The 27,299-nt window shown below is 39.1% G+C and overlaps 2 protein-coding genes across 2 annotated transcripts; one reads left to right on the plus strand and one right to left on the minus strand.

The window, feature by feature from the left end:
• Nucleotides 1-629: 629 nt before the first annotated feature.
• BBS12 (Bardet-Biedl syndrome 12) lies at nucleotides 630-15,543 on the minus strand. The gene is made up of 3 exons (XM_006217616.4): nucleotides 15,391-15,543; nucleotides 8,074-8,136; nucleotides 630-6,292 (listed from the first exon to the last, which is right to left on the minus strand). Exon 3 carries the CDS (start codon nucleotides 6,280-6,282, stop codon nucleotides 4,138-4,140), a length of 2,145 nt encoding a protein of 714 aa, XP_006217678.2. The 5' UTR covers nucleotides 6,283-6,292; nucleotides 8,074-8,136; nucleotides 15,391-15,543; the 3' UTR covers nucleotides 630-4,137.
• Nucleotides 15,544-15,710: 167 nt separating this feature from the next.
• On the plus strand, nucleotides 15,711-19,490 carry LOC102536399 (centrin-4). Its single transcript, XM_015250673.3, has 5 exons — nucleotides 15,711-15,836; nucleotides 17,035-17,181; nucleotides 17,570-17,698; nucleotides 18,326-18,463; nucleotides 18,673-19,490. The coding sequence occupies exons 1-5, from the start codon at nucleotides 15,834-15,836 to the stop codon at nucleotides 18,760-18,762; spliced, it is 507 nt and encodes a 168-aa protein (XP_015106159.1). The 5' UTR covers nucleotides 15,711-15,833; the 3' UTR covers nucleotides 18,763-19,490.
• Nucleotides 19,491-27,299: the final 7,809 nt, after the last annotated feature.

Raw genomic sequence — 27,299 nt, forward strand, 5'->3', positions numbered from 1 at the left:
AACCAAAAATGGTATTTTTTACCCAACATGAGGCTAATCAAATTCCATTTTCCAATACATTTAAATGAGTCATGTAAATAAACCAGGCATTCTCTTTTCTTGTTTTGTTGTTACCTTATTGAAAAAAAAATTCATAAAACAATGAACGCTTAGAAATAAGACTTTGGAAGCAGATAAAATTTTAGTTCAAATTAAAGCTCTACTATCTACTATCTGCGAGAACTTGGGCAAGTTTCTTAACCTTATTAAGATCATGTTCTTATCCATAAGATGAAGAAAACAGATGTTGCAAAGATTGAGATTATATATGTAGTACGGGCTGCACTGTGTCCCCCACCTCCAATTCATACGCTGAAGTCCTAAACCCCCACATCTCAAAATGTGACTAAATTTGGAGATAGGGTCTTTAAAGGGTAACTAAGTTAAAATGAGGTCACTGGAGTGGGCTTTAATCCAATATGACTGGAGTCCTTACAAGGAGAGGAAATTTGGGCACAGACAGGTACAGAAGGAAGATGTGAAGACAGGAAGAAGACAGCCATCTACAAGTCAAGGCGACAGGCCTCAGAAGAAATCAATCCTGCCAACTCCTTGATCTCAGACCTCTAGCCTCCAGAATTGTGAGAAAATACATTTCTGTTGTTTAAGCCACCCAGTATGTGGTACTTTGTTGTGGCGACCCTGGCAAATTAATACAGTATGTAAAGAATTTAGAAGGAACATGGTAGGTCATCAGTAATTTAATTACTACTATTATTTTCTCTGAGCTCTTTAATATTCAACTTCAAAAACTACACACATAAATTCAGGCCTTATAACGCTCAATTTATTGAACGCTGGGACTTTGTTGGGACAGGCAGTCTGCCATGGGCTCTGAGCATCCCTGCATGTTCTTGCTGGGTGCTGAGTTCTCTCTTTCCAGGCCACTTCTCAAGGCTGTGTTTGCAGTGAGCAACCTTGAATAATGATGTAATCTCTCCCCATACAAACAGGCTTACTTGTGCTCACTAGAAAAGTTGTGAATTGCCTGAGCTCAGTACTGCTCTTCTGAAACACAAACTACCATGTGTGTCGGCATTCATCTTGGGCTCTTTATGTCACTCTTGTGGGACCTGAGAGCCCAGGGGACCAACATAAACCAACATGAAGCTCTGGTTACTTTTATAAAAGCCCAGGAGTCTTGAGCCTTCTGCCAGCATCTCATGAATTTTGAGAGGCTAATTTGTTAGCTTGTAAACAGGGCAAAACCCCAGACCCTGCATAGTTATTGCCAGTTCTGACTTGAGAGAGTCACGGTTCTCCCGGAAAAGGTGAGGGCCCCAGTGGCTGGGTTAAGAGATTGGACTCCCTGGGCTCCGATAGTGACTGCTTTCACTCAAGTAGTGGGGAAGGGGGAGGGGACTGGGAGCCCCTGCTGTCCCACCTGCAAATGACGCCTGGAGAATAAGTCCTGACAGGTGGGATTAGAACAAGCCACCCAAATGATGCCTTGGTTGTTGCTCACTCACCTCAGGTGGGAGGAGGAGGAATGTGAACAGGGCAACAAGGCAGTAGCCCCAAGGCACTGGCTGAGAAGAAACTGGCTGTGGCTGCCAAGTCAGGGGTCCCCAAAGCTGCAAGAAATGCTGTCAGCAATGAGGAGATAAAACTTGGAGGACAGTGAAAATACAAGTTTGTTGAGCACAGGTTGGGCAGCCAATCAAAACCAAAAGTGACCACAAAGCGCTGCTCACGGGCACGGAGCCACTGTCCCCCTCTACACTTCCCCAGACCTCCCTCACCCTCCACCCTGACTTCAGCTCCTGCGGAAAAAGCCAAGTCTGATGGGGCACTCAGGGGAGGAAGTGACTCAACTTTTAAAGCTCTGTCAGAGACAGGGGCCCGAGTGACCATTCTACCAGTCCCATGGCGGAAGCGGGCCCTGGGCACAGGGTGGCCAAAGGCACCCAGGACTGCAGGGCACTGAGGAGGCGCAGCGGCACGCGGAGGGCAGAAAGCAAGCTCCCTGGAGCCGGGGTGCTCTCCAGACACTGGGAAGAGCACAGGGGAGAAGCTGGCGCCGACACTGAAATGAAGAGCCAAAAAAGACGAAAAGAGCCTCCTTGTCCGCTGCCCTTGCTCTCTGCTGCTTTCTGAGCTACCGGCCAGGGAGACATCATCTCTCAGCAGCTATCAGAGCCCCTAATGTGAAAGTGTCAAACTTCTTGGTTCATGTTCCCACAGAGGGGGAAAGTGACTAAAGTCAACTGATAGGACTGGAGAAAATCTTGCAGGAGAGACAAAGTGGGACCCTGTGGGTGGGGCCTTTGGCCCAATTCAATGTACTGCTCTTATGAAAACACGTAATTGGTATCAAGGTGTTTATATGCTTAAACTTAAATGTTCATAAAGTGCCAGAGGAGATTGTTCCACTCAGGGTATTGCTACAAGTAGAAAAAATGAGACAAACTTCCTGCCATCCACCACCATGCCCAAACCCATCCTAACCCACAGACAGGCTGGGGTTTAGTGTGAGTGCCTCTACGCTCCGATGCCGCAAATGTTCACTACATAGATGATACGGAGGTGTCCTGGTGGCTGACAAGTTAGAAGCCTGTTTCAATGGTCCTGACTGTGGCCACTATCTACTTGACTGTGGTGTTATCTACCTCTGCCATGAGGAGTGACTGATAAACCCAGACAAAATTCAGAACGTTGAGTGCCAGGTACAGTTCCTTGAGACCATCTGGACAGATTCACAGCACTCAGTCCCTCTGGGAGCCAAACAAAGGTGGTCTCCTTGCCCACCCACCACCACAAAGAAGGCTCAAACCTTATTAAGGCTCTTATTCAGTACTGGAGACAGTATAAGATGCATCAATGGCAGCTCCCAGATATGAACACGTACAAACACAGGTGCCAGGACAACCTTGTCTCAATCTGACTGATCAGACGCTTCTCTTAATATGAGTGGCCTTGGATTTTCCATGCATGGCAATTGCAGCTGCAACTACTGGGCAACACTACTTATGTGACTGAATCAAATTTGTATAATGGTGATTCAAATCAGGTTTAACAACAAATGCTGAAATACAGTGACGTGGGACTGTTACGTTATGTGCTTGTCTGTGGGGAAAATGGGCCACGAATGTCTCTCCATTAGGGATGAGAGGTGCTTTCTGGTCCCTCTATTGCCTCCTATAATTGTTGGCAATGACACCAAAGATCAGCAAGTTAACCAAAACTCCCTTGCATGGTTCATAACAGATAATAATTTGGTCTTAGACGACATTCTGGCTAATAAAAACTTACTGGTCCTTCTTTGGAATTTACATTTGACTAAATTCAAGATCCTGGGGGACCTGACAGAGGTCAGTTCTACAGACTGGCTTCATCTTGTTGCTCAGCGTCTGTTGACAGTAGCCTTAATTTAATTGCTATATGAGACCAACTGAATGGCTTTGGTATTGGCCAAGCAACCTGTTTGCCAGATTAATTACAGTAGCCAACAGAGTGGCATACTCACACGAAAATTCAAGTCTCACCAAGAATGTGTCAGATTGAGGAGTGAACTGTTGGAAGAGGCTGTCCATTGTGGGCTGTGTGACACTGCATACTCTCTCCATGCGCTATGACCTGTCTTTACCCAGCTCATGTCTCAGGCTTGTGTTTACACTGAGCAACCCGGAGGCATGAGGTAACAATTACCCTTGGACAAAGAACAGGATTGTTTCTGCTTATTATACAAGCAGAGGCTGTCCCAGGCTCAGTGTCCCTCTTCTGTAACACAACACACGGCATGTACAGGCTTCCATCACTGGCCCTTTGTGTTGCTCTTGTGGGACTCAGAGAAATGTGGAAATTGACACAAACCAATACGAAGCTCTGGCTACTGCTTTTGCTGTGAATAATAAAAGTCCTTTGTCTCTGATCCAAGTATCTCATGTATTCTGTAGCATTCTATGCAACAGTAACAGGATAACTTGTTATGTTATAAATAGAGTGGAATTTTAGACCCTACACAGTTATTGACAGACATCAAATATTTTCTTCCTGCAAACAGCTGGCATTTTAGGCACTATGACTTGGCTACTAGAAAGTTTATTATTAGCATGTTATATTACCAAAGATTATTTTCCAAACACTTAGCCAATAATACTATAAAAATAAAAAGTCCTCTGAGTCTTGTGATTTTATCTGTGTGCGTCCAAGTCCAGTAATAATTTCACTGTCTGTCTGAAGTACTAACAATACTAAATCCAAAGCTCGGCGCCATGCCTCAATCTTTGGTGTAACAATGTCATAAACGCTTGGAATCTGTTCCAGTTTATTTGAAATGCCTGAATTAAAAATTCCACTCTTTAGTTTACTATATTCATTCAAGATGTAAGATGAAGGAGAGCCAGAGTCTGCAGCATTTTGTAGATGATGCTGAATGAATGTGTTGGCTTCAAATTCTGATGAGTAACTGGCAGTGTTACACAGGAGAGTTGAAAGGTATCTGTGCCATCCATCGGCCAGGCATTTAAGTACAGTCGGTCTGTAAAGCGCCAGGGATGAGGCCAGCCAAGAAGAAGTATTATGAAACCATCCTGAAGAGTCTTGGTTTCCTTTATTCAGAGATTGCTCCGCGAGAATCTGAAGATGGCTAAGACACAGAAGTTCAACTGCGCCACCTCCACGGAGGACCTTTTGCTCTTTTAGAGCATGATGCAGACGATAGGCACAAGCCCAGAACCTGTCTTCTTTGGTCTGCATCTGGGCAGCGACGGGGCTAGTGAGCACTACTGTAACCAAGTTCATTCCTTCTGTCTTTAACAAGATTGCCACTCTGCTGGTCTGATCTACAGCATCGAAGGGGATGCTTCTCCAGAAGGTCACACAGACCCCACTGCCCACACAGTTTTCATTCACTTGTGTGATGTAGGCCACCTGTACCGCTCCCGAAGCCTCTGCAAAAGCCTGCATCACACTGCCATTCACTGACCCAACGACCAACCGCTTACTGTGTGTGCATTTGTCAATCAGGCGTTCAGATACATTTCCTTGTGACAGAACGAGGTTCACACTGAACTTGATTAACACCTGTAACACATGATTTGTCCACAGTTCTTCTGAGCTGTCTGGTTCAACCTTCATGCTTTCTGATACTGTTTTAATATTTGCAGGCTTGTTAAATCCCAGGTGGCGATAATTCTCTGTGAGGTCACCCTCAACGAGAACTACCCGGATAGGCTGCTTCTGCAATTCCTCGATCAGAGCAGTCCTAGATATTGACACAACAGTGACATATCCTGGACAGACACAAGACAAAGTTTCCGGTAAACCTGGTAGGCAGCAAGTGAAGATTCCTGAAATGTCAAACAGAAACGGCACTGTACGGCCGCCCTGTTGCACACCTGCGTTCTGATACTGCAGCCGCACTGCTTCATCTACTAATTTCATGCTGCTGTGATCTCCATGACTCAAACCTACCTCCAACTCTAACAAGTCATTACATCTGTAAGTCTTGAGTGTGGCTGCACTATGTTGCTCTAGAAATCCATCCGGTTTGCTTATCCGTTGGTTATTATCTGTTCTGCTAAAATGCCTACTGTGGGTTAGTACTGACCTTCTGCAGCGGGTGTCTGCAGGAAGACTGTTTCCCAGAGTTTGAGGAGTCTGTGATGTGTTTTTATCTGCTTCAACCTTAGCCTGAGGCCCAAAGAGTTTAGGTGATTTAACTGGCCTCCCAGGAAGACTGTATATGGCCAATGACTGTGAGGCAACATCTTTGAGATCATGCTTTTTCTGCATTAAACCAGTATCTGAAGGGATTTGTAGAAAAGGGTACAAACTGACATTAAGTGTTTCAAGTCCAGAAAATGTCTTTGTGCTGTCGATACAGTCAAATACATTCTGGATTGGTACTTGCAGGGAAACTATCTCCTCAATGCATGAATTTAAGCCTTCTGACATTACAGACACTATTAATGAAATAGGGACACCCAAATGAAGACATTCTTCCGCAGCACTGCTCCACGCACCGACAAGACACAGAAGTGTACTGGTTCCAGTTCTGTATGTGTTATTTTGTGCTTGAACTGCTTCATTGAGAAGCTGTCCCACAGCACTGGTTAAATCCAGATTTTCAAGAAGCCTTACTGTTGAACTGATCAACACACTTTCATGACACTCTTCATCGATTACAAATTTGGATGATTTTACTGGGCCGAGGAAAGTCCTTCCAGTTTCTGCAAATGATGAAAGCTGTTGAAGTCCCACGTGCCTTCTTTTGCTTATGACCCTGCAAGCCATCACCATGAATCAACATCTGCAAATAAAATTAAAACTTGGAACTTTATTCAGTGTAATTCATGGTTATAAAAGAGGCTTATGTATGAAAAAGAAGATAATGTCTCTGACTTTGAGGAGTTTCCAGCATATGCAGTTTCCATTAAATATGGTCAGTGCAATGACAGTATTATAATGATATTAATGACAAAAGTATGGGTGTGTGGAGGAGGAACATGTCATCCCACAGGGGAAGTGCACCATGCAGGCAACAACTACTTAAAATGAGTCTTGAAGAATAATGTGAAAGAATCAGCAAGTTGAAGGAGGTGGTACTACACGCACATATATGTGGAAAAAACAGCGTATTCGGGTAATAAGGGCAATTTAGTGTTACAGGAATGTAAATAATAATTATTCTTTATAAAGTAGGGAACAGTAGGGGATGAAGCATTAGAAGGGGAAAGGCAGGGCTCATGAAGGGCATCACGCACCGTGTCAAACCTCATCCTATCATGGGAACCACGGAGTGTTTTAAGTAAGGGAGAGAAAGAAACGGCTTGCTGTGGTGTCTGAAGGCATGGCCTCTGAATCTAGAAGTCTGGATTTGAACTTGTCTCCACTGTGTACTAGTTGTGTAGCTTTTAACTTCACTGCCCTGTTTCCACATCTGAAAATTGAGGATAATAATGGAATCTACTTCACAGGGTATTGTGAGGAATAAATGAATACAGTGCGTAGAACAGTGCCTGGCACACAGTTAGTGCTTTATGAGCACTTACCATCATCATAAATTTATAATATAAAAAAATTAAATAATTTTAATGTTATTATTACTAGTAGAAGTGTTTTGGATGTATTACCACCCTGGTAACAGTGTGGAGAACTGACTGGATGAGCGCCAGACCAGAGGCAGAGACGCACAGTCACCTATACGAGGATGTGGAAGGTGGACGGAGGGGAGAGGATGGATCTGGTTACTGGTTAGAATATAAAGGGGGGTAAGTTCTATTTAAAAAGAAGTTCAAGAGCAATTGGACTTTTTCCACACAATATCTTAGACTTCACATTTAAAACTAAAAAGAAGAAATTATAAGAGAAAGACTTGAGCTCAATAAAAATAACTCTTTAACAAAGTACCCACTAACTGAGAAGCTGTCTACAATAGAATGACCTGTCTTGTGAGGTATGAGCTCTTAAAGCGCTAGAGCTAAAACTGTAGATAATATAAGCTTCTCTTCCAATGCTAAGACTTTACAATTCTTCAAGTATATTTTTTATCACAATCTTTTAAATCCAAAATATCAAAAAGCAAACAACTCTTAGAGTTTTGCCTTTCCTCTAATCCTGGCCACAGCATTGGTAAATTCGGTTCTCTAACACCTAGAAGCATCCCTGAAGCTGCGGAGCACGGCAGCTGGAGACACGGCGTGGGGACTGCAGGAACCCACAGCACAGCCACTGCTCAACAGCAGCTTCCCACAGGCTTTCAAGGACTAGGAGAGCCAGGACGGCCTAGGAACATACATAACAAGTTGTCTGAACTCAGCTTCAAAACCTCTTTTGCGAAATTTTCAATTTCGTGAAATAAAAATAAAACTCTCGATACACTCAGACATATCCCTGGATAGCATCAAAATATACTCTAGACTCCAACAATCTGGAGACCCACCAGGTCTTGCAGTCTCTAGCCTTACCAAACTTTCACTGTCCTTCACCCTGTATTATCAATTCTCTACTTAACTCAGCTTAAACTCCCATTACAATCTCTCTCTTGCACGTACACCCTCAAAACCCTCTCTCTCTTTTGGTTCATCTTACCTTGCAAAGCCACTAATCTTGATGAAATACAACTCTGTCCGCTCCATGCTTATACTGAGGCAGCTGAAAACAAACAGAGAAACACACACAACCATGCTGATTGGTATCATTTTAAGTTCATGACTCCAAACTGCAAGTGGTCCTTAATACTGCCTGGCAATCTATTTTCCTAGTCCATTTGTCTTTTTTTTTTAATGGCTACTGGGTTCTATTTTTTCAAGTTTTGTCTACTCCTGAATACAAAGGATATTCTATATTTCATTTTTCAGATGATTTTAGTCTTTTTTTTAAAAAATTGAGGTAAAATTCATTAACATAAACATGACCATTTTAAAGTATACAATTCAGTGGCACTTGGTACATTCACAATGTTGTACAACCACTACCTTTATCTTGTTCCAAAACATCCCCATCAGCCCAAGAGAAAACCCTGTAGCCGTTAAGCCGTCTCTCCCTGTCCTCCTCCCCACCAGCCCCTGGCAACACCAACTGCTTTCTGTCTCTATGGATTTACCCACTCTGGGTATTTCATATAAATGGAATCACATGTGATTCTTTTGTGTCTGGTTTCTTTCACTTAGCATTCATTCATGTTTTCGAGGTTCATCCACATTGTATTATGTGTCAGTATTTCATTCCTTTTTATGTCTGTATGTATGTGGGTGTCGCTCTGTTTATCGATTTATCCGTTGATGGAAATTTGGATTGTTTCTACTTCTGGACTACTGTGAACAGTGCTACTAAGAACATTTGTGTACAAGTGTTTGAGTACCTGTTTTCAATTCTTTGGGGTACACACCCAGGAGTGGTCACATGGTAATTCTGCATTTAAGTTTCTGTAGAACTGTCAAACTTTTCTGTAGCAGCCGAACCATAAACTACCAGCAGTGTCAAAGGCTTTCATTTCTCCACACCCTTGCTGTATTAGTTTCCTAGGGCTGCTGTGCCAAATTACCACAAATGCAGTGGCTTACAACAATACATATTTATTATCTCATGGTTTTGGAATCTAGAAGTCTGAAATCAAGGTATCTGCAGGGCCATGTTCCTTTTGAAAGCTCTAAGGAGGACTCCTTCCTTGCCTCTTCCAGGCTCTGCTGGCTCCAGGAGGTCCTTGGCTTTTGGTGGCATAGCTCGAATCTCTGCCTCCCTTTCACATGGCTTTCTTAAAAGGATACCAATCACAGGATTTAGGGCCCACCCTAATCTGGTATGACCTCATCTTAACTAATTATATCTACAAATACCTCTTTCCAAATAAAATCACTGAGATTTATGGTGGACATGAATATTGCAGGGAGGGATACTATTCAACCCAGTATGCTCACCAACACTTACCTTCCATTTTTTTTGTTTTGTTTTTGTTTTATAATAATAGATACTCTAGTGGCTGTAAAGTGGTATTTCATTGTGGTTTTGATTTCAAAAGATGTTGAGCATCTTTTCATGTGCTTGTTGGCCACCTCTATTTCTTCTTCGGAGAAATATCTATTCAGATCTCTTACCCATTTAAAAATTGGGTTGTTTGTCTTCTTGCTGCTGAATTGTTAAGCGTTCTTAATATATTCTAGATACTAGAACCTTATCAAAACATGATTTGCAAGTATTTTCTTTTATTTTGTAGGCTGTTATTTTTCACTTTTTTAATAATGTACTTTGCTGTATACATTTTTAAAATTTTAATGAAGTCTAATTTGTCTATTTTTTTCTTTGGTTGCTCATGCTTTTGGTGTTTTGTCTAAGAATCCATTGCCAAATCCGAAGTTATTAAGATTTAATCCAATGTTTTCCTCAGTTTTACAATTTTATTTCTTATATTAATTGATACATTTTATGTTGATTTTTAGATATCAAATTGTCCCAGCACCATTCAGTGAAGAGATTATGCTTTTCCCCATTGAGTGGTCTTGGCACCTTTGTCAAAAATCAACTGGCAATAGATGTATGGGTTTATTTCTGGACTCTCAATTCTATTTCATTGGTCTTTATGTCCATCCTTAAGCCGGGACCACACTGTTTTGATTACTGTCACTAAGTTTTGAAGTCAGGAAGTGTGAGTCCTCCAATTTTGTTCTTTTTGTTTTAGCTGTAACAATAATGTTTATAATTCACCTTAGGCTGATTTTTGTAAATGGTGCAAACTGGGGTTGTTTTGTCTCTCATGGATATCCAGTTGCTCAAGAACAGTTTGTTGAAAAGATTAAGTCTGAAAGACAAGACTGGCATTTTGCTCGTTTTTCATTTCTAACATGTTTTGGGAGCTTACTAAGTATGAGGCAGTTTGCACACATTGTGTAATGTAGTCCTCACTGCAACAATATGATTAAACTATTATACTATAATTAACACATTTATATCATTATACTGTAATTTATACTATAAATTATACTATTTTAATGATGTAGAAAATGAAGAATAATTAAGTAACATATAAAATCTCATGGCTAGTAAGTAAAAGAACTAAAACACATGTTTATCTAATGCCAAAGTCCCACGCCATTAACTACTATACAATAGTGCCTTCTGGCTGCCTCTCTACCCAGCATGACAGTAATTCACCCTCTCTTCTGTAGAATCTTCCACTGCCTTTCCCATTTCCAAGCCTTTCTGCCTTCTTTCAAGCTTTGTTCATACCCTTAATATGCACATGCCCTTTTTTTTCTTCAGGTGTCAGAGTCTCTGTTTATGGTTTCCTTTCTATACTATGTTTAAATCACAAGACATCACTGTATGTGTGGAAAAGTCATAGAGAATTCAGAGCAAAAGGAAAAAGTCTTCGGCTTTTCAAACTTAGTCTGTTTTTATGTGAAAAAATGTTTCCCTGAGAAGGCATGAAATTTTTTAAACGAAACTAATCTACAAGCAAAAAGTCACGTACAGCTGCTTATCACAATTACAGAGTATCCAAGAGATCTGTTTCAGCCTTTGAAGTATCTATTTCAAGTTTCAGCAGTAATTAAAGAAACAAAACAAAACAGTCTTAGCATACTAAGTTTAGAAGAGCTCCTAAATTATTTCTGAAGAGATTACAATTTGATATAATTAACATAAAATAAAAACTCAAACAACAATCTCTCATCTTCTAAGAGGATGAGTATAAAAAGGTAAAGATGGTGAAGGGGGTGGCGAAATGGATACTTTCAAAGATTAAAAGTAAGTCTGGTGACTTTTCTTGGCATTGAACAGACACAGTCTGATTTCTGTTCTGCTGCACATCTGCGCCAGTGTTTCCCATAAACAGCCCTCTGTTTCATTACTGGGACCCCTAACAACTGTACTTCCCAACTTAATATTTCTCTAACCTCCTAAGTGTGTAAGAGAAGGGCAGAGTCAGACAACTTCACTCAGATTCTGACATCAGAAGGAGCTTTCTTTCCTAAGATCACGTCTGGTCTTATCTAAGGTACTTGGTTTAGAATACTAAGACACGCATTGCTTTTCAGGAATTGCATTTCTCAATAGTTAATATTTTCTGACATGTGCAGTGAGCTACAAAACCAACAGTCTGCCTATCTCCAGTCCATTCCCAGTAAGTCTTAATCATATCATTCCACTGCCTAAAAACCTCCAACTTGGAAAACAAAGTTCTTACTTTTTTGTCACAGGCGTCCCTTTTAAAAATTAACTCAAATCCTTTCATTCCTCTGCTCAAAATTTTGCAAAACTGAAGGAGAATTAATAAAATGGCCGCACTTAGGCTAACTGATTGCTTATGTTTATGCTTGCCCTTAAAACGGTCAACTAACCTGACTAACCAGTTGCTACTCACAGCTCCAGGCCCATTGTTAAAATAAAGCTATTAATTTTACTGTTTCTATTTTATTCCAGTAATCGAAAGTAATAATCATGCTTGGTCTCTGAGTCCTTCTCCAGGGAGGTCAAGGGACTGTAACCTTACAAAATAGCCTGAATTACCAAGAAGACCATGCCTTGGGTCTTGTAAGCCAAAGAGATTGAAAGAGCAACCTCTACTGGTCACCTGGAGACACCATGACGCCACTCTGAGTCTTATGAGAAGAAAATGATTCTGTTGAGTGTGATCGATGCTTTATTGTTTAAGCTACGGCTGTGTAATCACCCTGCCCCAGCCCCAAGATGGGCTCACAGTCTTGAAGGCACTAGCCTGCTGTGAGTCCCCTTTGCCCGGCAAAGCAATAAAGCTGTCTCCTTTCTTCTAAGCTCCAAGACCCTGTCTCTGAGTTTCAACTTGGCTTGTCAGGGACAGGGGCTGATCTTTTGGCAACAAATTCTTCCCATTTTACTCGAGGGAAAGCCCTAGTAATCTGTATTCTGCCCTCTTATCTCTTTCTGTCTCCTACTAGTCTCTCCCTGGACCACTCTTCTCTGGCCTCCTTTCTGTTCCTGGGACAAGCAAGGCATGCTTCCTACCTCAGTGTTTCTGTTCTACCTCTTCCTCTTTCTGGGATGCTCTTCCACTAGAAATCTATGGTCTCACCACCTTTAAATATTTATGCAAATTTCCCCTTTTCAGTGAGGGCACTCTGAGCCTCCTATATAACACTGCAAACTCCTCTTTTTCCCAGTACATTCTAGGTTCCCTTCATCTGCTCTAATTTCTTTTTTCCATAACATTATCACCCTATAAAATAGTACATAGTTTACTTATTTATTTACTGTTTATTGACTATGTCCCACTGTTGGAATGTAATTCCCAGGAGGGCAGTTTTAGTCACTGAGGTATCCCATGTACTGAAAATATTGTCTGACACATTATTAGGCAAACAATCAATATTTGACAAATGAATGAATGAATGGTTTTCACCACATTTGTTATCTTAAATTTAAGTACAGAACTGAAACAAGATTAAACCAATGCCACCGTCCGTATTCTTCCAGTATAAACTTAAGTTTCAACCACCTTTGGGTGGACATGATTTCTATTTGGCACTGCCTTAGCTGAGGCCCTTTAATTGCTTCCAAAAATGGTTCCTCCTTCCTATGGTTGTCAGAATTATCTTTGAAACGCACAAACCTAATCAGATCCACTGCCTAAAAACATCTACTGAACTTAGAAATAAAGTCTTTTAATTTTTTAATTTTTGATTTAAGTATAGTTGATTCACAATGTTCTGTTAGTTTCTGGTGTACAGCAAAGTGATTTAGTTACACATATATTTATCTTCATATTTTTTTTCATTATGGTTTATTACAGGATATTGAATATAGTTCCCTGTACCATACAGTAGGACCTTGTTGTTTATCTATTTTATATATAGGAGTTTTTAATATGCTAATCCCAAACTCCTAATTTATCCCTCCACCACCCACCTCTTTCCCCTTTGGTAACCATAAATTTGTTTTCTATGTCTGTGAGTCTGTCTTGTTTTGTAAATAAGTTCATTTGTATCATATTTTAAATTGCACATGTAAGTGATATCAATATGGTCTTTCCCTGTCTGACTTACTTCACTTAGCATGATAGAAAATAAAGTCTTTATCCCTAGCTTGATATAGATGTCCCATAATCTGACCTCAATCTAATTTATAAGACTCATCTTCCACCTCTCCTTAAGAACGCTCTGATCTTGCCACACTGCAACGTACATTTATTTTCATTTTTGCACATGCTATACTCTGATTGAATATCCTATCCTTTCTTCATCTTAGCAAATTATATTTTTCATGACCCAAGGCAAATGCCACATTTTTGATAAAGCCTCCTCTGATGCCAGGGAGAAGTAGTGCCTCCTTCCTGGGCTCCCAAAGTACTTTCTACACATATCTACTAAAGCACGTAGCACCCTGAACTAAAAACACTGTACTTCTGTCTGTGCCCATCTCCCCACTACTCTGTAGGTTCCCTGTTTTCATTCATCTTTATATTCTACATTCAGTTCCTTTCAAACCTACCCAGTAGTTGGCATAGTACATGACATGTAGAAAGCATTAAATAAATTCAGTGGATTTAAGAGTGCTAATGGGTTTAAGATTTTTCTAGATTAGTATTATTAATGTTCCTTAGTACAATTAGATTAGTAACAGCTATTTTTCAAGACTGAGTACTTCCAACCTAAGACCTAGAAACTGCAATTTGAACCTATAATTAAAAAATCATTTTCACTAGACGTTAATATCCCAAATACAAAAGCCTAAGTCATAGAGTGATGCAAAAGCAGATTAACACACTATTCAGCTTTTTAATTGCCACGAGATCAAACTTGATCCAGGAGAGCCTAAAAATTAGAATTGTTTCTATATATTTGGTCATTATTCACTTCTGGTTTCAGAAATCCCTTTAATATTAGCAGTAAAGATTAAGTATATGTCCTCAAAACTAATCAAGAGCAAGTTTCTCACTGAGTGAATGGCCTGAAAAATCAATATACTATAATTAAGTGACTAGACATTTTACTTAATTCACAAAGTGTCTTGAGTTTGAATCATTTTAATTTCCACTGGGGTAACTTTACACAGAAAAAACACTTGTAATATAAGAACAACCTATTTTCCAGAATCCTATTGAGTTTTTTGTTTTTTTTTTAAATCAATGATTACAAGGCTTGGGTGTCTGCCTGGGGTAGAATGTGAACAAGTCAGGACAATAGTTTTGGAAAATGTGTCACGTTTCTTTTACTTAAGTGTGAGAAGTGATTTGGGAGACTACTTCAAAAATGTACTTTGCATTTTTCCTGCCCTTCCTTCAAGGAGATAAAGGGAAAAGACTAAGCAAAAGTTAATCTTCTTCCTGAAACCACTGTTGGAGAATCCAGTACGATTTTTAGAAAACAAAGTATTTACTCAAAGAGAAGGCACTACCGGAGGCATTAAAAAGTGCTGATGTATAAGCAATTAAGCGTTGGAAGTTTTAACAGACCCCTTCATTCCTACCACCTCAGTCCTTCTCCCTCACCCTTTTGCTGGCTGGTCCCTGACCAGATTTAGGACACTACAACACAGGTAAAAACTCCTTCATTTGCAGAGAGGCTTCAAGTGCATCCCAAGACCCGTCCTGCTCCATGCCCACTTCCTTCCGACCACACCGCCGCACCATGCCCCTCCTATAAAGAAACGCTGCCTACCACGCCACAATCCCTGCTAACCAAGGAGGAGGTAAGTGGCTAAAGGCCAAGCCCCAGGCACTGTGAAGACAGGGATGTCTAGCGGCGCAAGGAAAGGGCAGTCCCCTCCGCCTCTGTTAATCCTGGACGGTAAACCGAAGCTAGACCAATTCAGCAGGCCCACCAGGTCCTAGAGTCTCATCGTTTCCTCAGGCCCCAAGAGGTCAGAAAACCAAACAAGGGCTCCCCACGTCTCCATCAAAGACTTCTCTGTCGGTGGAAGCACCTCGGTACTAACCTCGCTCTTTTCTCCATCCTTCCGGGAAGGTCCGGTCCCCGGCTCACAGCGCCAGGCCAGGTTCCCGCTGGCACTGGGATGCCCAAGCACCCAGGTGAAGACCCCCACTTCGCCGCCCGCACTTTGCGCAAGTGCAAAACGGGGCGAGGTGGGTGGGCGGGTAGGCTGGTCGCTAAGAAACCAGACGGAAACTTCCGCTTATTGGTAGGCGGGGAAAGGCGGAGAGTTACGCTATTGGTAGAGACTAGAGAGAGAAAGAGAGAGGGCGGGCATCAAGCGTCTTCTTTTCTGACTATTGGGTAGAAGGGCCGTCAATCAGTGGGTGACTGGCGCTGCACGGGAAGGCGAGAGAGTCCTTAGCAACGGCTATTGCCGTGAAGTGTTGAGCAGCGAGCTAGGCGGTTGAAGCCGGGAGGTCCCGGCTGAGGGCGCCGGTTGGGGACATGGTGAGTGCGAAGCTGCACTTCTGGCTGGAGCTAGGGCTGAAGTTTGTCCCCGGAGCAGGAAAGGAATTTTGTTTAGTTTATGAAATGTATTATTCGCCCCTTTCCATGACCCTCGACTGTCAATAATAACCCCTCCTCTCGTCGCCGAATAGAAGCGCATCTTCCGTGACTCTAGGGACAGAAAGACGGTTCTCCAGTCCGCTTTTTCCCTCTCCAACCCTATCAACAGCTGATACCAGTTTACGATAGATTCTGTGTCGGAAACGGAAACCCTTCTTCAGCCAGGTTTGAATTAAATACAGAAAATAAGATACTTTAAAACTGTTGGGGCCTCTAGGAAAGATCCAGAACTCTGAAAAACTGGCCAGGCGAGGGAGCTACGAGCTCTGCGACTGGAACTGTTGAGTTGAGGACCACACCACTGTACTGAGGTCCAGGGATCAAGAATCTGCTGCCACCACAACCAACTCTTAACATATGTGAAGCTGGTGTCCACATACACAGGAACGTGGTGGAGTCTCTGCCACCAGTGCTTCTTAACCCAAAGCTGGAGACAAGATACTGAAATGATCTGCAGAAGAACCCCAGGAGTAACTCTGTGACCTTGCTTGTCAGCAGAAAAATGGCAAATATTAGGAAGATGCCCTCCATCTTCCCTGGATACTGATCATTGGTCCAACATTTATTCTTAGCTAGATGCCCAGAGTAATGTTTCTCCAGGAAATTTTTTTATTTCTCAGTCTCTGCAAGAGACTTGAGAGACAGTGGAAAAGGGTATTATGTCCCGATCAACCATATCTCACTAAACAAATTTTACTATGAGGTATATAGGCGTAGATGAAAGTAAATATGCCTTAAACACTGCTTTTCAGATAAACCAAGTAAGGCCAATTGTTTTCTGACATAACGTCTACTGTTCTAGCATATCTTCCTTTGCCTCTTCTCCCTCTCAAAAAGAACTAATTTGAAGGAAAAACCTAAGTGGTAAAAAAGAACCAGGCTTTCCACCAGGATATCAACTGAAAGCACAAATGTTAGCAAAAGGAAAGGGGGGAATTCTTGAGGTTTACTATATGATAGGGAATGAGATACTTGAATATGTTTATTTATTACATTTAATTAGTTCATCAATTCTTCCGTTGTGGCACCTTTTTCAGTTACCCAGTTTATCTTTCACCCACATGTTTATTTATTACAGGCATCCAACTACCGCACAATTTCAGACCAATGGAAGAAAAGAGCAGCAAAAATTGAATTGAATGAAACCCAAAAGCAAGAAATTAAAGAGGCCTTTGATTTATTTGATGTTGATGGGTCTGGAACCATAGATGTGAAAGAACTGAAGGTTCTGAAATTACTTCTAAGACATTTAAAAAACTGTATCATTGATTCGTGATAATCTTTAAATCTTTTATCAGTAGCCTTCTGAAAGCTTGATATAATGTCTCTTCAGTGCAGACACCTATGCCTTTAGTGTATGTGCCTGGTTTGCACTAACAGAATAATATCTCATTAAGCATTTTTTTCTTGTTTTATGAATGAGTTAGGCTAAAGCTCAGCAAGAGACATGACACCCTATGGCACAGCAGGATTGGGACCTAAGCCTGCTGACTCTACTTTCTATGTTTAAGCGTAGCCCATAGTAAAAAAGAGAGACTCTAGTAATTAACAGGTAATTTAAAAGCTAGGAATGAGATTGTGGCATAGCATAACTTACTGGCTTTCTATTTCAGATTGCAATGCGGGCCTTAGGATTTGAACCAAAGAAAGAAGAAATTAAAAAAATGATAGCTGAAATCGACGAAGAAGGAGTCGGCACCATTAGTTTTGAAGATTTTTTTGCCATAATGAGTGTAAAAATGGTATAGTAGTGATTTTGTTTTTCAGTGAAATATAAGCAATAGCCTTCGATGTTTTGGGGCTGGAGCAATTGGAGGTTCCATAGAAGAAGAACTGGAACTAGGTCTTTAAAGATGGATGGGATTTATATAGATAGAAATAACAAAATTCAAGATGTTTTCAGGGTAGTAATGAAGACTGATCAGTGTGGAGAAGAGGTTTTCTGTTAGGAAATAATAAGGATATACGGCTGGATAGAGAGAATGGGGCCAGCATTTTGAAGCCTCGAAATCAGCACACAATCTATTGAGTGCCTGTTTTGCCAGGCACTATCCTAGGAAGCACTGAATGGGCAACCTCCGTGTTGTCTTGAAGCTTGCATTTTTGGTAATGTATCTCAAATACTGGGGTTAGTAAGAGATAACATTCTCTTTACCACCCTGTGGCTCTTCCATTTCAGTAAACCCTGAGTTTCAGTACCTTGAGGGCGGCTGTGAATGCACTTGAAGAATTGTTAAAAATCAGAGCAGCAAATAAAATCAGAGCTCAGCTACCTGGTATATTGCTGCTCTAGACCTCAAAGATCTATACATCCAGCCCAACTGAATAAATAAAAGACTAATGACATTTAATTGTTTCTATTTTTAAAGAGTGAAAAAGATGACAAAGAAGAAATACTGAAGGCTTTCAAATTATTTGATGATGATGACACTGGAAGCATATCACTAAACAATATCAAGAGGGTTGCTAAGGAACTGGGGAAAAATTTAACAGATGATGAACTTCAGGTAAATTTTACTTAATTTTATAATTTACATATATAATTATAGCTTATATACAGTTATAATTTACATATAATTTATAGTTATATTCTTACTTTAGTTGTACTCAAAAACACATTTAAAATAAAATTTGATTTTGAGTATGTGAGTATTCATTTATATCATTATTCCTTTTTAATAGATTTCACATATCATAATTACATTTTGTTTTACAGGAAATGCTTGATGAAGCTGATCATGATGGGGATGGAGAAATAAATGAGGAAGAATTTTTGAGAATGATGAAAAAGACCACTCTTTATTAATACCATGTTTTGTTCCTTCTGGAAAGTTGCTAACAAATTTTGTGTTTGTTCTAGTCCCATAATATTTGAATGTACTCATTTTCAGTTTTTAGTTATATGCACAAACTGGTCTCTTAATGTCTAATCTATGTGAGAAATTACATATTTCTACCAATATGTTGTTAAATATATAGCATCAAGAAACAAAGGAAATGTAACGACTGCCTTGAACCATGAATCCAAGAACAGTATTAATTTCAACTGCCTTTTTTAGAGCTCTAGGGTCCAAAAGCTTGGATTTTTTTTTTTACTTAAGGAAACTGGCCCCACGTCAAATGAATCTGGCAAGTAAGCAAGCCATTACTTTCCCTATTGTTTTCCTTTTGTGCAACTTTGAAAACTGATGAATATTTGCTTTTTAACCAATTATTCAGATATGTAAAGTATTAAAACTGTTTGGCAACTGCATAATTTGCTAATTTTCTTCGTATAAAAAATTCAAAGCAGCATTTTTATCACCCAGATTTCTCCATAAGTTTGACCCTGTAAGTTAGTATTTCTTTAATACCTATGTCCTAGGATAGGAGTGAGGCATTTTACATATGTTAACTCAGTTACTGCATTACAACTTGGAACTGGTAGTATTAGCTCCATCTTACTACATATGAGAAAACTAAAGTTCAGAGAACTTAAATTTAAAAATTTCTCAGTTACCCATCGATGATAAATAAAAATGGATTCTAAATGTTGTACTGTTAGTCTCGTTATGCTGTTTCCCTGAGGATAGAAACTCTCAGGAAAATTGTGTATTTTCTAACTCATGTAATTCTATGATCCTCTTGTAATTTAACTTTCTTTGTTTTTCATAAAGGAACAAACTTAGAAAAGCAGTCTCTTGCGTGCATTCTTCTGACTCCCACTGGGCCGCGTAAGAATGGGCCTTGGTTCTGGAACACTTCTTCACTAAGAGGTAGCGCCCTTACAGCTTGTGCTGGACTTGCCACCTTGTCTGAATACTTCTCCCTGTTTCAGACTCATTATGTACCTCTTTGTTCTCCTTAAGTACATGGGTCATACGGCACCTGGCTAACCCCACTCACTGCTATGTCTGTACCCTTTGGGGAGAGATTGGGGTCCTGCTGCACAAGAAGGGCGTGTGCAGGCCAGTTGCTCTGTGTTGGTTTCTGACAGGGACTCATTAGCCATAGGAAACTGATGCTCTCTGCTGAAGCTGATATTGCTCTGTCTCTTCTCTATGTGAGTAAAGCATCATTCCAGCCAGTTTAATTGCGTTGCCTTTTTCTTAGCAACTCTGATACCACAATGCAGTGAGCAGATGTGCTCAGACTTCTGCTCCTGATAATAGACAACTGATGCCACTTGCTGAACACAAACTCTTCCTAAAATCAAGTAATGGTCTTTGGAGCAAGAATGGCTTATAGAAAATGTAACTTTACTTGCCCCACCTGATGATTTTTTTAGCTCAACTGAAATGAAGACACGTTTTTTGTTTTGTCAACACAAGAGAGATTTTTTTGTTGTTTGAAACTAGATTGGCATACGCTCAGGAATGTCTAAGCGTTTCAAAGTATTTTTAATTCCCATTTATTTAGCATTTCCTCCTAGACTAAAGCAAAATATCCCTACTAAACCGGCTTCATATGTGAAAACTGTAGCCTTTAAGTTGTTAAAAGATTTATATTTTATGTGGTAATACACTTAAAAATACACGTGAACAAGTTCAAAGAGTTCTAAATAAGTCTCCTTACAATTCAAACCCCACTTCTCCTCATAGACAATTATTTTTACCAGTTTCTTGTGAATCATTGCAGACAATGCTTATATATATGCACACGGATATGGAATAGATTTTTTCCACAAGTGATAGCACACTACATACATTGTATATATTAATTTTTCACTTGATGTATTTTAGAAATAGCTCCAGAGCAATACGAATAAAATGACTCATTCTAGTGGCTATATAACACCCCACTGTATCGATTATATTTTACTTAACAGTTTTCTATTGGGTAGACATTTTCTAATCTTTTCCTTAATATCCTTATGCATATGTCTCTGTATAGATATATTTGTAGAATTAATTCTTATAAGTGAAATATAATTTTAATTTAAACATTTTTAATTTTGATAGGTTTTTCTTCTAAAAATATTTTTGCCAAAGTATATTCTTAATAGTATATGAAAATACCTATTTTTTGATAAAATATTACCAAACTTTTTGATTTCTGCTAATCTAACAAGTTGCAAGTCATATCTCATTGTAGTATTAATGTTCACTTCTCTTATAAGAGGCATTGAGTGTCTTTTCACATTTAAGATCTATTTTTTCCCTTCTGTGTATTGTCTATCCATGTCATGTGCCTATTTTTCTGTTGGGTTTTTAAAATTTATTGACTTATAGAAGCTCTTTATACACAAAAGGTACTTTCAATTAAGTATACATTTTAACAGGCATTAGGTTTACTGCGATTTCAGCCTAAATAGTTTTAAATTTTCATTGATTTATTATTTGACCAATGGGTCATTAATTAATGTGTGTTCTTTATTATCCAAACATAGGAGGAATTTTTAAAAGCTGCTCTTTGATAATGATTTATAACTGAATTGCATTGTTGTCAGAGAATACCATCTGTATAATAACAATTACTTGAAAATTGTTGGAAACTTGTGCATTTTAAACATGTCCACAACTTCTTTGACATTCCTCCCACCAACAAGAAGAGACTTAGTTTCCCTCCCTTTTAATACGGGTTGTCCCTAGTGACTTGCTTCTAACCAACAGAATGTAATGGAACTGACACTGCATGACTTCTGAAGACAGACGAGAAAAGGTGATATAGCTGCTGTCTGGCCCTCTTTCTGAGCATCCAACCCAGCCACATGCCATGTCAGGCAGCCTCGTGGAACAATCACATGCAGGCATTCTGGCATAGCCTCATGGAGGTTCCAACCAATAGCATCAGCTAAGCAGACAGGTAAGCCTTCAGACAGTTCCAGTGTCCAGCCTTTGAGCCTTCCTAGCTGATGCTGAGTAAAGACAGGATGTCCTCACTGAGCCCTGTCTAAACTGTAGATTTGTAAGCTAAACAAATGCTATGACTGTTTTAAACCGGTAAATTTTGTGGGTAGCCTGTTAAGTAACAATAGAATACAACATGCATCCTAAGTTTATTACAGTTTACCTCTGATTGGTGCTTTTACCAATTCCCCAAATAGATGAGTTTTACAACAGTTTAATTCCATTCATCTCTCTCATTTATCGTGCTGTTATCATATATTTTACTTCTCTGTATATTCAAACCCCTACAAGATTTTATTATTATTATTAGTCTTTTATGAAACAGTCTATATTGATTTAAATGACCCACTACCTTTCTGGTGCTTTTCATTCCTTTACGCAAGCCAGTGGTTCCATCTGGGATCATTTTCTTCAGCCTAAATAACTCTAGTATTCGTGTGGTAAAGATCAACTGGTGAGAAACTCAGCTTTTGTTTGTCTGAAAAGGCCTTAATTTTTGCCTTCTTTTTTTGAACAGTATTTTTACTGTGGACAGAATTCTAGGTGAGAAGGTAGGAAGGTCTTTTTGTCCTTGTAGCATTTTAATGCCATTCCATTATGTTCTGATTTCCATAATTTCTGTTGAAATTATAGTTATTTTTGTTGTTCAGAAAAGCAAGTGAAGGAATACTCAAGGGAAGTAATAGATCTGGAGAAATGAAACCAAAGAAAAAGATATATTTTTTAAACAAAGGAACAGATTTAAGTCTTTGTAGATTCAACAGAAGAGAGTCATGATATGGCCCAGAGTAGGCAGTCAAGACAAGCAGGTAACTTGGAAGATCAGAGACTAATTCAAGTGATAAAAATTATTACCGAATATTTCATATGTGAGTATTTCCCACTCAGTAATTTTCCCTTGTGTTCTTGGTGACGGTTCATTTCAAACGGAAAATTTTAAGTGCAAGTTTTAAGTATCTGTTAAATGAACAAAAGAAGGAAGTAAGACACTAACGTTAAGAGCTTGTATGATTTCATCTTACCCATGGAATCAGAGGGCTGGTCACACGTGACGGCGCACGGTGGTCGCTCCACTAGAGGGCGTTGAGGTCTTGTCTCAGTTCAGCGAGTGCCGGTGTGGTTTGATTTATGCTTGTTCCGATAGTTTGACCTAAATTAGTGAACGATTTAAAGAAAGCTCAAAGTTAAAGACGTAATTTATCTAGCACGATTTGGGGAAAATATTTATAGAAATTGTATTATTCTTTAACCCACTTCCTTGGTAACTAATTAGTTAGGTTAATGAAAATTCAACAGTTTCGCTTAAACCAAATCTGACATTGTTCAAAATGTAAGCCATGGAATTGACAGGGGAAAATATATTATTTGAAGGTGTTTTTTTTTAAAGACTTTTTTTCCCTCCAACCCAATTTTGAAGATGTTTGACATTTTCCTCCTACTATATGAGGTAAGAATTTAATTATTTCATGCAAAAATGACTAAAATGGGACTCAATAAACTGTTGACAGTGGTCACTTCTGAGAGAGGAGAGTGTGATTTGGGAGAGGGTAAAGATATTTGCTTTTAATACACCCTATATATGTATGGTTTGAATTTTTATGAACATAAATTTTATAATTTAAATAAAAAGAAGTAAAAAAAATTGAATTGCATTTAAAACTAGGTTAGGAAGCTATTATAAAAATGAATTAGAAATATAAGTCCAAGTTTATACAACCTGCCTAAGTATTTATAAATACAGTGTCTGCATAATAGTAAGAAGCATTCTACAATATGACATCAAAAGGGAAGGGTGTTACACCATACACTTTAGCCATTGTTACACCATTACACTCTCTTAGGTTGTGTAATGGATAGTCACATATAGGCTCTGAAATCTTCAAAAATGAAACATTTAATTTTTTCTAGCTCCAGCTTAATTGAGTTTTTTTCTTCACACTTAACAAAAGAATTAACACAGTTTTATAACACTCAATTTGGGAAAAAGTGGCATTCAAAAGAACTGACTATATAAACAAAGAAACAATCAAAATAAATTATGTTCTGGAATAAGGTCCTTTAATTTTAAGCTGTTGGAAAAATACATAGGTGCACTTATTCCATTATTTCTGTCTTTATTAGAAATATGTAAGTACCTTTTACTTCTCTTAGAAATATATTGTGGATAAGTCAAATATCAAACCATATAAAATTATGAAATAAAACCTGTAAATGAGAGTAGCAACCCCATACTGTCACTGACTAGTCGCCCTTGCACTATGGCGCCCTGAGGAGTGTTGAATCGTGGGACGGAAGAAGGACCACGGTTGTCATGTTTTCACTGGTGACCCAATCAAAAGGGCACTCTTCCTGCCCAATGGACTAGAGTCAGAACATCCTTTCCATCAATTCAGCAGGGGAATGTCATAGAGGCATCCGGCCAGAGGGCACAGAGCACACACACGCATGTTGAAAGGAGAGAAAGTCTCAGGAATACTAATTATCAAGATAGAATTTAAAATAAATTTTGAACTATCAGGAGGCTAAACTGTGTGTGTGTGTTTTCCAGAAATAGAAATGAGGCTCTGATGATGGAAACAACAGATGACAATATTGTAGGACACACTTCGGAGAGTCAGAAAAATCCCGATAATGAAGAAGACAGTAATCTGATTTGAGCAAGAGTAGAGACCATTTTCTTACCTACGACTGGCTAGGCTTGTGGCGTGTGTGCATGTGCGTGTGTGTGTGCGCTCGCACCAGCCACTGTGAATAATACTGCCTTTCCCCACAACTGTGTATTTTTGGTAAATATGTAGTATGAAACTATGCATAAGTTGCATATTTAGTCATTATTTCTCAAAATAAGTTCAGTCCTCCTTCAAGTCCTTTTTATTTACTTATTTATGTTTCATGAAGTGTAGGTTGAAGAATACCATCAAGTGTCTGAAATGTGTTGACACTACCTAACTAATGTAGCCAAAATTCCTTGCCCTAATTATGTAAAACATAATAGAGGATCTGCTAAACAATTCTTTTTTTAAAATCTGGATATGTGAGGTGCTGCAGAAACAAAACTTGTTCTTAATGTCCCTGAATATTTTCTACTTATTGTTTCAGTATTATATTGTGGAATCCTTCATGTCATCTATTTTTTCAAAATTCAATTATTTAGATTAATTTGGAAATTCAGTTCAAATGACTACTTGTTCTCATGTTGTAAGTCTATGTTGAGCAGTACTAAAAATCTATCTTGCAAAGAATTTAAATGTCCTAATTAAAATCTTGTAGCCAAAATTAATTATAATCAGTAAAATCTCCATTTTAAAGCTTCTGCCAACTTTTAAATAGTTTCAGAAAATTTCTAGATCAGTAGTCTTGCTTCCTTATATCCTTTTTTTCAAAACTAGAAAATCTAAATGCTCCTAAGTAGAGCAGATGCCTGTGAGTAAGTAAAATAGGTAACATGACAACCGTGACGTATGATTTGGGGAATAGGAAAGATGCAGAATGTTGTAACATACTCTTCCACATTGGACATGATTTGGATTATTTCTGGCTTATGATGAAGTTGGAATCATTGTCTCTATAGCATATAATTAACAGACATACAGAGTGCGTTGTGGAAAAAGACAACTAATTTCTAATCCTCAAGTCACCGTTTAATTAGATTGGACACTTTGGCCATGTCATGAACTTCTCTGGGTTTTCTATTGCAGCCTATATAAAAGGTGGATAAGGAAATTATCAGTCTGAAAAGTACAACTGGACTGCTGAAAACCCATATGATAAGGGAAAACATTTTATTTGTGAAATACATAAAACCTATAGAAAATTAATTAATTGGTACCATGCAGTTACAGCCCAGATTTAAAAGATGGAGAACAATCTGCTGACATTGGCACAGATCTCATTTCATATTAAAAAAATAAAACATTACAGATATAGCACAAGCCACACCCTTGCCTCCAGGATCATTTTTCTCTCTCTTCTCAGAAGTAGTTGGTGTGTCTCATTTCCAGGCATATGTTTGTGCTTTTACCATAAAAGTATGTACCCCTAAAATTATAAAATATTGTTTTGGGTACTTCAAATATTGCATGATAGCATATATAAATATCCTTTGACAGCTTGATTTTTCACTTGACATTACATTGTGGAGATTTATTTACATTGACATATGTTAATATTATTCTTTCATTTCAACTGCTGTATAGAATTCTGTTATGTAAACAGTTTATCTCTCTATAGGAAGTCTGATTGTCTCCATATTTTTACTATTAGGCATAACACTGTAATGAACATCCTGACTTACATTTCTTTCATGAATATGCATAAGAGCTTTTCTAGGATAGCCACTGTCTTCATCAGCTTCAGCTGCCATAACAAAATACCATAGACTGGTGGTTTAAACAACAAAAAATCAGTTTTTTCACAGTTCTAGAGGCTGGAAGTCCAACATCAGAGTGTCAGCATGGTTGGATTCTGGTGAAAACTCTTTTCCTGGATTGTAGATGGTCACCTTCTAGCTATGTTCTCACAAGGCAGAGGGGAGAGAGAGTTCTCATCATATCAGTTTAGGGCCCCATCCTTATGATCTCATTTAAACTTAATTACATACTAAGGGTCCTATCTCCAGATACAGTCTTATGTGGGTTAAGGCTTCAACATCTGCATTTTAGGAGGACACAATTCAGTCAGAGTAGTCACCTAGTGGTGGGCTATGTGAAATCTGTATCTTCAACTTTTCTAGATATTTCCAACTTAATTTCCAAAGTGGTTGTAATAATTTACAGATGCTCCAGCAAGTATACAGAAGAAGGGGTATTTTTAACTAGAAGAACTAAACAATCCCAAATGGAAGATAGAGGGTATGATCTTTTCAAATTGCAACTTCTTTTTGCTTGTCCATCAATATCTGAGAAGTCTTCTTCCAAGTAGCTGTCTAAGTATTGGCTTCTGCCAATCAGTTCTTTTGCTTGTAGCCATAGTACTACATAGAGTGGTCTGTTCTCTTTAATCCTAATATAAAAACCATTGACCCTACTCAATCCAATAGAGCTTCATTAGAGGCCAGTGATGTGGAGTAGAACGACTCAATGGATTCAAAGTGATGGCTAGTGCTTTCCCAGAGAAGCCAGGTCTGGTTTGCTGGGGACAAGTGGAACAAAGAGTTTCAAGTCCATTGCCATATAGCCCCCCTCAAGCTCCCAATCATCTCTGGTTCCAGCTGTGAAAAGCCAGTGTTCTCTGACATCCACAGTGCCATCTGTTTTTGCAAATAGGATATTTAATTTTCCTTAAAAATAGCTTAAACAACATTTGAACCCCTCCCTCTCATTCACTTTGTCACTGCCTCTCCCCTAACTTAGCATCTTGCTCTCTCATTTCTTCAGCATCCAGGAGCCCTATTTTCCTTTTGTTAATGTGATTCCTTCTCACGCAAGCCCAAGGAAGTATTATTTGCCCCCCAAGGTACTCGTCTGTGAATTAAGAAGAGGCTGATGAGAGAAAGAGATGGTTTCTTATGTTTCAA

The sequence above is a fragment of the Vicugna pacos genome, chromosome 2 (assembly GCF_048564905.1).
Source record: "Vicugna pacos chromosome 2, VicPac4, whole genome shotgun sequence".
NCBI classification, from domain to species: domain Eukaryota; kingdom Metazoa; phylum Chordata; class Mammalia; order Artiodactyla; family Camelidae; genus Vicugna; species Vicugna pacos.